At 36.2% G+C, this 11,497-nt stretch overlaps 1 protein-coding gene across 2 annotated transcripts in view; it reads left to right on the plus strand.

The window, feature by feature from the left end:
- LOC123312608 (afadin) overlaps positions 1 to 11,497 on the plus strand; it is a 186,290-nt gene that overhangs the window by 72,937 nt on the left and 101,856 nt on the right. For both annotated transcript variants that reach the window (XM_044897128.1, XM_044897129.1), the window contains exons 3-6: positions 2,462 to 2,761; positions 5,520 to 5,682; positions 5,741 to 5,866; positions 6,029 to 6,280. In XM_044897128.1, coding sequence (XP_044753063.1) covers positions 2,462 to 2,761; positions 5,520 to 5,682; positions 5,741 to 5,866; positions 6,029 to 6,280 — 841 coding nt within the window. The remainder of the gene's footprint in view (positions 1 to 2,461; positions 2,762 to 5,519; positions 5,683 to 5,740; positions 5,867 to 6,028; positions 6,281 to 11,497) is intronic.

Genomic DNA, 11,497 nt, shown 5'->3' on the forward strand with positions numbered 1-11,497 from the left:
GAGAAGAAAGTTTGTCGCAAAATTTCGATGCAGTCGATACTTTTCTCGGAATAAATAAAAACAGAAGAAAAAAAGATGCATGCGTATTTTAGCGGGAGGTAGTCATTCTATGGAATGATCAAAAATAAATTTCAATGGGACTTCGCACACCTTTATAATTGCAAATATTGAGGTGACGAATTTTGTTAAGAACTTCCATGACGAAAATCTCGAAAACAATATGCATTCAATGTTTAGATGTACAGATATTCATGGAGTATCATATATTTTTCATGTAGGAACCGAAAAATTTATATAAAATACAGGTTGCCATTTTGTGGAAATAATGTTGGAAATCGTCCAGTGAAAATCGAACAGCGCATGAACAACAAATATTTTAATATTGTCGAGCTCGAATATAAAAAATAATAATTTTTATGTTTCCCAAACGGAGATATGAGTCACGGTGCACTCACTCCTGCTGGACCCTTTATGAAATCCACTCATTCGGAAACGCGTAGATTGCAATAAGCTTTTAGTTCAATTCATGAGCGTGAAATTTTACTATACATATCGAATGTTGTAATAGACGATGTGTCTATGCTTAGTCGTCCACAAGTTATCATCAATTAATTATGTAAACAAATAATGTGTTACTGATCTCTGTAGCGTGGAGTTAATAGACAACACTCATTAAAACTCCATTTGGTGAGATTATACGAGTATCACCCAGTTTAAGACATTTGAATAATGTTGAAAGAATTAGGTACTTGAATATGAATGACTCAGGTGATATAGAACTGTTACTGTACTGTCCGAGGTACTGTCCTTCGGTTCATAACCATTTTCATTTTGACTAGATTGAAGGTACATGAATTCATCTAAAAGAATGGGGTCACGTAAGCGGTTCACTAAATTTTGTGACTTCTTAATTGGGCAAAATTGAGAAGTGAACTGTCCATGTAATGTACGAATTTTTTGCATGGCAATATGAGATTTGTGTACAGGAGCGTTGTCCTGCAAAAACAAAACACCTTCGGATAGCTTTCCGCGTCTTTTCTCTTTAATTTTTTCCCGTAGAGTGGTCAGTAATGTCGAATAGTAATCCCCGGATATTTTTCTACCCTTATCCAAAAAATCAATCATGATTACTCCATGGCGATTCTAAAAAACTGAAGCAAGAACTTTTCCAGTAGATTTTTGGACACGAAACTTCTTAGGCCTTGGAGAACCAGAGTGTTGCCATTCCATCGATTGTTGCTTTGTTTCTGGATCGTAGAAATGTACCCAAGTCTCATCCATAGTAACAATTCGGTTTAAGAAGTCTACATCGTTTTCAAATCGAGAGCAGATCGAACGCTATGCTTCTACCCTTGTACGCTTTTGGTCAATATCCAAACATTTGGGGATCCATTTTGCAGCAATTTTTCTCATGTCCAAATTGACGTGAACTATATGATGAAGAAAGAAATATTCAGTGCTTCAGATATCCGTTTTAGCCGAATTCGACGGTCTGATAAAATCATGTAATGAACTGCATCGATATTTTCGGGTAGTGACACAGAAACTGGCCTTCCCGATCGGTGATAATCTTTAATGGAAAATTTACCTCTTTTGAAGCTTGCAGTCCAATTTTTCACGGTCGCATACGAACGACATTGATCACCAAGGGTATTGAGCTTATCTTCGTAAATCTGCGTACCTTTTAAATACAGGTACTTGATGATGGTTCGATACTCCAATTTTTCGATTTTCACAATTCCGGTGGACATATTCTTCCTTTTAATTTATTGCGTAACTCTGGTTTACTTTTTTACCTCAAACTTCACACTGACACTTCTAATGAGTTATTGTTCGTTGCTATGGTAACGCAATATTTTTTTTAATGCATGGAACTGGTCTAGGCTAACTAGATATGGGCCATCCAAATATGCAGTCGGAAATAACGTGCTCTACTATTTTCTAGGTGAATTGTCAAGTTAGTTTCCTGAATCCACTGACGACCTCAAAATATTTTTTCATTTCGAATAATCAAGCGAACTTTCGTTTTTTTCAAATGCAAACTTTTATTGAATATGTTATTTTTGAATTGGAAAAAATCTTTCGTCAGTAAATTCTAGGTAAAAAAATGTGGCTAAGAAGACTCAAGTTTAAGATCTGTAGCTTCAAAAACAAAAATGTTATGAGAACTTGTCGAAATCTTCAAAATCCTAATTTTTACTAATAACTCAAAAACGAAGGATCGTAGGAGGCTACGGTTTCCACCATTCATTGTTCCTCTGAAAGAGAGCTTGGAAACGTGCCATCGGTTTTGCTCTAGCTCTTTTAGTTTCCGAGATTCCCTCACTGGACATCGAATTTGAGACACCCTTTACATAATATGTATACTCAATCTTGCATTCACCTTTTTGTCGATCTAAGATAGGAGTTCCCTGATGTCAGTTTTTTTTTTTGTTATACTAACCTTATCCTTATTTTTCAGGACCTGGAATTCCATGGCGTCATGCGGTTCTACTTTCAAGATTCGGGTCAGAAGGTAGCGACGAAATGTATCCGCGTCGCCTCGGACGCTACTGTGGAAGACGTTATCGGCACTCTCGTCGAAAAATTTCGCCCGGATATGAGGATGCTGTCGGTACCCTCCTATGCCCTATACGAGCTTCACGAGGGTTGCCCAGAAAGGAAAATGGCACCTGAAGAAAAACCCCTATTAGTACAATTGAACTGGCACGTGGACGATAGAGAAGGCAGATTTTTATTGAAAAATGTAGATGACAAAACGGTAAGTAAACTCGCCTATGCTGAATTGCGCTGCGACCATTTTATTCCAGTGGCGTACCTAGGGGGCAGATTGAACGGTGTGGGGCTGCACCGTTAAGCTTTCTTTTTCTTCCTTCCTTAATTTTTCAAAAAAAATCTCGTTTATATCCAAGTCTTCATTTTTTATGGAGAACTAGATGTGCCATTGTTTGAGACCGATTTTCGGGTGAGGTTTACACTCAGGTTCACAGCATTTGATCTGGAATACCACTTTAGAAAAAAATTTCAATAATTTTTATTCCGTCAAAAAATTTGCGAAAATGTAGGTTGTATTCTAGTTGACGACTTTCTGAAATCAAATAACCTTTTTATCTACTTCTACATCACTGAAAATGTTCGAAGAATGCAAAAGGCAATGACAGTTGACATTCAACAAGCAATGTGAATGTAATATCTTTTGTCTCGGAAGTGAAAATATGTACCTAATTCCTTATCTTTATTAGTAGGAACTTTTTGTTAAACTTACACCGGGATAACCTGAATGAGAAATTGATATAAAATAAGAAGCAAATGAAGTGGGACACCTAAAAAATTGCCTAAATTTGGCTATTTATATCTTCGATATTTTGATGATATTGAATTTTAACCCCGAGATGTAAAAGAATTATCCTTCGCCTATAGACCATTGGCACAGGGTAATTTTTTTTCTCAATCTCTTCTTGTTGTAGAGGCTGTGAATTAAAGGCGGCCAAAAGTTTTAGTTTTTCGCTGAAGAATTTGGGAATAGTAGAACAATAGTAGACTTTTCAGATATTGCTATGGAAATATCGCCATTTTATGAAATCACCTTTCTGTCTTGAAATTCTAACTATAACCTCGACATTTCTTCCCCGATGTTGGATTTTTCGCCAGTGGTGTAAGTTATAACTAGTCGAACCTAGGCAATTTTTCACCTGTCTCCCTTCATTTGATGCTTAGTTTAAATCTTAGAACATATATACATGGAATGGCCATTAGGTGCTACGAATGAATTGTTTGTAGTCCAAACATCCACGATGTTTCTCTGTCTAGAGCGACACTAAGGCCGTGGCGTTTTATTGAAAAATTCACATGCATCCTGTCTATTCGTATTGAAAATTGATGCGCCAATGATGTCCGGATCAACTGTCTCAATTGTGATTGGCGAAACTAAGCAACTATCTCACTCCAATGTTTATTTTCCATTCCATGTATCTATGTTCTAAGGTTTAAATATTATAGATAGTTGATAGTTCGTTCATGTTATGTATCTGAATTACATTTCACGAGTAAACTGACAAATAAGAACTATTAATAGAGCTCAATAAAAAAAAAATTTGGGTATCAGAATTATCGCAAAGCAATGGGAAAAAACTTATCTCGTGATGACTGACTCAACCTCGGACTCAACCATATGATTTCGTTGTGGATATATTGGCCCGTTCGATTTTTACGTGGGAATGAAAATGGAAACTTGGGATTGCCGGTCAAACTAACGAATGAGAAAATTGTATGCGCTTTCGAAATTTGTGAATGAATTTTCAAAATATTGATATACCTACAGGGTGTTATTTCGACTCGAAACCTGCTCATTAAATCTCGCATTGAATTTTTTAGAGCCAAACCTGGATTGAGACATTATTTATAATGTTAATGGATAGCACTCATGATGACAAAGATCATACGAATACAATATTAAAAGAATGTAAAGAGCAGTTCATCTAAAAAAATGGAGAAAATTAGAAAATCAGCCTGTATCTTGGTTACAGAATGATAGACCCAAACCCCATACAATATACATAAGTTATTTCGAAGCGCACCTCGGTATCCTTCATCTACCCTGATTGTATATGAGCATTTTCCACTATCGCCCTGTATATTTCAGTAAGTGTAATCCTTTTGAAAAATTCATTTTATTTCGACGAAAGTTTTTGTTAAATATTTTTATGTAACTGTTTTTGTAATAGAGTTAAAAAGCTGGTCAATTTATAGCGAAAACCTGGTAGATGTTGTACGAGTATCCATATTTCTAAGATCTCGCTCAGGTCACAAGATTTTATCTTCTGATTTCGGGTTGAAACACTGAAAATTTGTAACTTGGACAGTAATAAACCTAGATATTTGATCAGACCACTTATTGATATGTAGGGTGTTCGTTCGCACATTGACCAAATTTTTTGTTCCGCTCTTCACATACTGAACGAGCACACTGGTAGTATCTGTATTATCCTACAAGCATATCAAATTCTCAAACTTTCTCAACAGATTCACTTCTTACACAAAGCCGAATTTGTCTCAAGTATTGCGCTCCACCCATTGATATACAGCCCTCTGTTTCTAAATACATAATGCCAGGCATTGTTCATTACTAACTAGAAATATCGAGCAATATAAAAGGAACGAACATGGTCTAGCGTAAGGAATCCTAAACTATACGGCAGTATCGAATTTAAATCTTAAGATGATTAATTTCACAGACCTACTTTGTCAGGGTTCACGGATTTATTGCTCTTCATGATTACTCACCACCTTCAATTTTAAATAAAGTAACAAAAGGCAGCTCGAAATGATTGCGCTAACAGGGTCGGTTCTGGTGAATGTTATGTCTAGGTACATATTTATTCAAATTCGTCATGTCCCAATTCCGCTTTAATACATGTGCGACAAGTTGTTCTTGTCACTCTTCACTGATTCTTGAAGGAAATCTGAACGCAATGTTTCGAAAACGGAAAACACCCGTTAACTTTTTCCTCTTTGTCCAGGTGAATTCAATCGGCAGCATAGACTCTAACGCAAGCTTCAGAAGAAAACTATCGAAAAGGGAGAAGAAGCAATTAAAGAAACAGGAGAAATTGTCCAGAATGAAAAGCGAGAACGGTGATATTAATGATAAGCAAGATGGTGTAGCTGAGAAATTGTACACTGGTGGGTATTAGATGTTTCTCCATCAATTTATTTCACTTCACTACGTTTGTTTTTTCAGAATTACCTGAAACTTCTTTCACACGATCAATATCTAATCCAGAAGCAGTGATGAGAAGAAGACGGCAGCAGAAATTGGAGAAGAAATTGCAGCAGTTCAGATCCAAAGATGGAGGACCGGATACAGGTACCTTATTCATGAAGATTCAGTCGAGTTAATTCATTTGTCAATATCACATGGCGAGTTGAAATGAATCATAATAATTGATCAATTTATAATGCAAAGCTTTTCAAAAGAACTTCTAATTACTTTGCATTTAGATGTGCTGATCTTATTTTTTCCTTATAGGGGGCACCTTGAAGATATATGGAGAAGCTTTGTGTAAAGACGTTCCATACAAAACTCTCCTTCTATCCATTCGTGATTGTGCCGGTGCTGTTGTTCGAGAAATGTTAGACAAATACGGTTTGAGTAGGGCCGACCCTACTCAGTGGTGTCTTGTGCAAGTGAACGCTAACGCCAATGGGACCACTGAATCAGAATATGTGCTTGACGATGACGAATGTCCACTTTCTATATTGATGAATTCTTCAAATACTGGTAAGTCTTTGTAGTTTCTGTATCCCCAAGTTGTATCACCATAACTAAATGGTACATGTGCGAATCATCGTTTACTGCCATATGCATGTAAACTTACAGTGACTCTATCAAACATCTCGTTAGAGTCACTGTATTTAAACTGACAATGAAGCGCTATCTATGTTTGTTATGGTAAGTTAACAACTTGCATTGGCTGTTCTCGATCGAGAGCGTCCTCAATTCGAATACAACTTTCGAAGTTTGCCAATAGAGGTCTCAATGGGTACCATCGCACGTGTTTTATCGAAGAGCTTCATAAATAATAGAAGGAATTGAAAAAAAAACGTGGTTGAATCGATATTACGGAACTTGATATCAGGCAGATAAACATTCATACTTTCGCTCGCTAGCCAGATTGTGTGTAGTGTAGACAATGCCTGGAAGTATTTCATTTTTGAATTACTGACAACGGTGTTCTAGATCAGGTTATGCGTCAAATATTTATAGCACATTTCTGTTCAAACGATTAATGGCACTTAGAGTTTTTTATTTATCTTTGTTTTGACATTTTTTGCTGAATTTTTAACGTAAATATTCTCAATACGTTCATTCACATTATATTTATTCAGCTTATTTCTTGTGTTTTATTGGAACTGGACACTTTCTTGGTTATGATCAGAAACAATAAGAGCCAAACGACTTTGTACAATTAAGTAACTACCCTCGACGTAATTTTTTATGACACGCGATTCATTCCAGTGTATGTGATTGCACGTGCTTCAAAACAGTGATAATTTCAACCTGATCTGCATTGCAAATATCAAAACGCCATCCTAAGTCCCAAAGCGGTCCTCCATTCAAGTGTCAATCACGATCATTAGTTTCATCACCAAATATACAGGGTGTATACCCCCTCGGTCTATTAGAGGTTTATGGAGAACAAATCACAATTTTGTGCTGAAAATTTGCATGCTGGTGTTCTTCGTAAGTTTCCCTCCCTGAAATATTTGCAAACTTGTGCAACTTTCGGTTCTACTAGAAACAGTCCACTAATTTCCTATTTCAAATTGCATAACCTCACACCCAGTGTATCCCCAGGAGGAATATTTAAAAATATATATATTATATACATATTATATATGACGTACTGTTGAAATTGCTATCAAAACAGCTATCTAACGATGCAAAGATATACTGGGTGTTTTCTATTCGAAATAAAGAAGTCGTAGACTGTTTTCCGAGCTGCTTAGGTCTGAAAATATTTTAGCGATAAAGTTCATAGTCGAAAAGCTCAGCATGCAAATTTTGTTCACAAAATTGTGATTAGTCGTCTATACAGGGTGGGACACCTTGCATATGAACGAAAATTTTGCCAATAACAGGCATTCTAGTGGGAATGACTTAGCGGGGGTATAGCAGTGGCACACCCGAATGATATTTTTGGGGGGCATATATAGGTGCATGCTAAATGAAAGTTGCATTGGAGACGTTTTCTTAGCATGGAAAAATCATGCTAATCCTTGGGGTTGGGAAGGGCGTGCATATGTGCCCCCCTGGGTGCTGTAAAGGGGTACACGCAAGACATATCAGTGCATCGTGCGTTGAAGCGAGTCTGATTTTTTCGTTCGTATCCAAGTCTTCTTTAAGTGAGAGATTGATCGGTCTGTTGTACGAGTACAGAGGTGTTTGTGGGGCATGCTAGAAAATGCTGACAAAAATGATCATAACATACAAAATGTATGTAATTGTTTGGCAAGCTCTGCTTTTCAACCATTCAAAAATAATAACTCCATTAGCGCACTCAAGAGAATAAAATACATTGAAGTCGTTTATATTTGCAAGTGGTAAGAATATATTGACTATTTCGCTGATGTAAACGCAGCTTTAGAAAAGGCAAACACTGAAAACCTGGTTCTGACGACAAATCTTTTCAGGAAGGCTGAAATTTTTCTCTTTTATTATTTAGATATTCAAGAGTCATACACGAAATTTGTAGACTCCGATTGCATCTGCCTTCTTTTAGCCAAATGTCGGTCAGATTCATGGTTGCCTCTTGAATATCTAAATATGTAATATAATATCCAAATTTAGTCTTTTTGGAATGGCTTCTTGAGTGTTTTGTCATCATTCACTTCGAATATGAAGCGAAAGATAAAGTAGTATTTTGAAACTTTGAGGGCGTCTGCCTTCTTTTAGAAACCTAATTAACGTCTCTCAACCTCTTGTTTTATTCAAATAATATAATATTGAAATTTTAGCCTTCCTGAAATGGTTGGAAATTTTACTTTCTTCTCCAACAATGGCGTTTGCCAGGAACTTAGCAACGGCCGATGCATCTGCCAAAAAAATTCATATTCCCAATTGTGTGCAACAAGAATAAATCTTGATAAAATAACTTCAAATTCATCACTCTAAGGCAGTGGCAGAGGTGTCATTTTTTGTTCGAGTGAATTCAAGGAATCATGAATAATCGAGTGATTAATATTGAAGAATCAGCCTTCCTGAAGAGCCAATGTTGTTGGCTCTTAGACTTGAAATTCCAGTCGAGGAAGTGAATTTTTTGTGCGCCCATTTTCGAATATTCAATATTCATCATAGACGTGTCATCGGAAACGTTGAAGAAAAATTTGAGCGAAAAAACTGAAAATTACCCAGAATTACCACCCGTAGATCAAAGGGGAAAATCTTTGCTAATAACTTCGATGTGACCTCTGATTAATAGTCTGAACCGTACAGTATTGTTCTTCTGTAAGCGACTTCAAGCCACAATTACTTCTCTACTCGCCGTCAATGGTCGTTCGGTATATCACACGCATACCAAAAGCGGTTTCTTAGTTATCTTCTACCGCCGTACACCTTCGAATATGCCCTTGACGTCCGAGTGGTTGATTCAGAGATTCAATTTCTTATTTATTATTATTTCCATCAATATTCCTTTGCATTTGAACAAGAAATTGAATAAGATAAAAATTTTCATTAACTCCTAGAGTTCAGACAGTTCTTTTAAATTTTCCATTTGTTTCCATTTAGCGTTTAGAGTTTCTACTCAAATTGTCTGAATGAATCTTTCTGCTTTTCATTATTATGGTTGTTTTCAAGTTATAAGTCAAAACTCATTTTCGACAGTTTGAATTGGTGCCTCTGTTCCGTAAAGTTTTAGTGATATCGAAAAACAAATGTAACATTCTTCAGGCACTTTTTATGTAGAATGCAGTGGCGTAGTCAAACAATTTTTTCAGTCCGCCACTTCTGTCATATTTTAGTCGTAACTTTCATTTTTTAAGGATAAATTCTATTTTCTTTCACATATTGTAGTCCCATATTTTTTTCTGATTCGGGATATATGATATACGTCATGTCTCTAATCGTTCTGCCAATAAAAAAATTCAGAAACTAGTTCCGTCAAGTTGGCAGGTCCTTTTCTTTGATAATATGATTTCATGCTTCTATGTTGTGTCAGGTTATGGGAGATTTTGAAGATCACTTTCCTTCCAGATATTTAAAAAGATGAAAAATTTTCCAATATGGAATGCATCACTTTCAGGAAATTTTGTAAATCTGAATTCAAATGAATATGTTCCGAAACATAGTATAAAGGTAATCTTTATACTAGTACCAAAGCCTTTTCAAATACCTTCACAAATAAAGACGGCTGTGCTGGTACTAGTATAGGCCAACTTGAACGAACTATTATAGTTTTTGAGTTGTTTCTATTGGAAGAACAATTAGAAACACGACGTATATTACATATTCTTAATCCTAAAATAATTTGGGTCTGGAATATGTAAAAAATTTCAAATGAAAATGAAAGTTAGTATCATAACACTGAAGTGGTGGAAAGGAAAGAATCTTTCACTATGCCACTGCATTCATTCTACATGAAAAAGTGTACGTAGAATGTTACACTCGTTCTTCGATTTCACTGAAACTTGAGGAAGTAGAGGCACCAACTCAAAAAGCCGAAAAAGAGATGAAGGGATGTGGTTTGGCTATGAATTTTTCCCTAGCTCTTATGGTTACAAAGTTGCGATTCAAACCCATCGAATTTTGCCCACCCGGTACAGAAACGAATACTAACGCCGATTTCAGTGGAGATCGTAATCATCAGTAAATTCTACAAAACAATCTCATAAAAGATTCTGTATCTCGCCAGATGATACCCAAATTTGGACCAACAACGTTCAAAAAGACGTTTTTAACTAGATTATATCGGTATTTTCGAAACTATTTGGAAACAATTAAGCGACGATAGATGAGTTCAGTACCTGAATTGGTGACTGCTCGGATTATTTTTGAACAAACGCGCAAAAGTTTTTGAGCAGAGCTTTCAACTTATAGTTGGGGAGCCGAGGATGCTGAATCGGGGTGGTAGAAAGAAAGAAAAAGTTCTATGAAGTAGGCAGTTTCAGCGGTGGGAAAAGCGTCTGCAGGTTCTCAAAGATGTAAAAAAATAAATCGTCAGATGTACATACTCGAGCGAGTCAGATTAAGATACTGTATATGACCTATGTCTTTCTGATATTGAATTCATGCTTATCTGACAGTTTGCGCGGTGGGATTGAAGAGTTGAAAATGGCAAAAAAAGAATTTTTTTTCGATCGTGTCAGATTTTTAGATGATATGTTAATTGGACTCAAAGGAAACTACTTTTCAAGGGACTGACAATTCGAACGTGACGCAAGGTCTTGCGGTCCTTTGAAAATGCAAAAAAATCGTTATTTGTACATACTCGAGCGTGTCAGATTTTCATACAGATGGCGAATCTCGGTGTTACAGACGTGTTGACCCATTAATCTCACATTAATCAAGGGGGTGTTCTTAATCTGACAGTTTGAAGATGATAACAAGGCTTTTTTTTCGAATATTTCCCTTCCTGTACCTCTAATCGTTTCTGTATTCATTATGAAAGTCGTAGATAATAAAATTCTAAACAACTTTTGTCTGAAGCAATTTGGCATATTACTCTTAACCGTTTTAGAATTAAAGGGCGATAAGGTGAGGAGCTTAGAAACACATGCGGAAGGCCAAGGTCAATGTAGAAACCAAGTCTAATGTACATTCATCGCCATATATCTCGAAAACGTTCAAACATGGAAAAAATTACTTCGGACAAAATTTGTAGAAAATGTTATGCCCTACAACCTTTTTAATGAATGCGAAAACAATTTGAAGCCCCGGAGAGGAGACAATTCAAAAAAACTTATTTTTGTGACCTTTATGGCCAATTTTTATCGTTTC

The sequence above is a fragment of the Coccinella septempunctata genome, chromosome 4 (genome assembly GCF_907165205.1).
Source record: "Coccinella septempunctata chromosome 4, icCocSept1.1, whole genome shotgun sequence".
In the NCBI taxonomy this organism is placed as follows: domain Eukaryota; kingdom Metazoa; phylum Arthropoda; class Insecta; order Coleoptera; family Coccinellidae; genus Coccinella; species Coccinella septempunctata.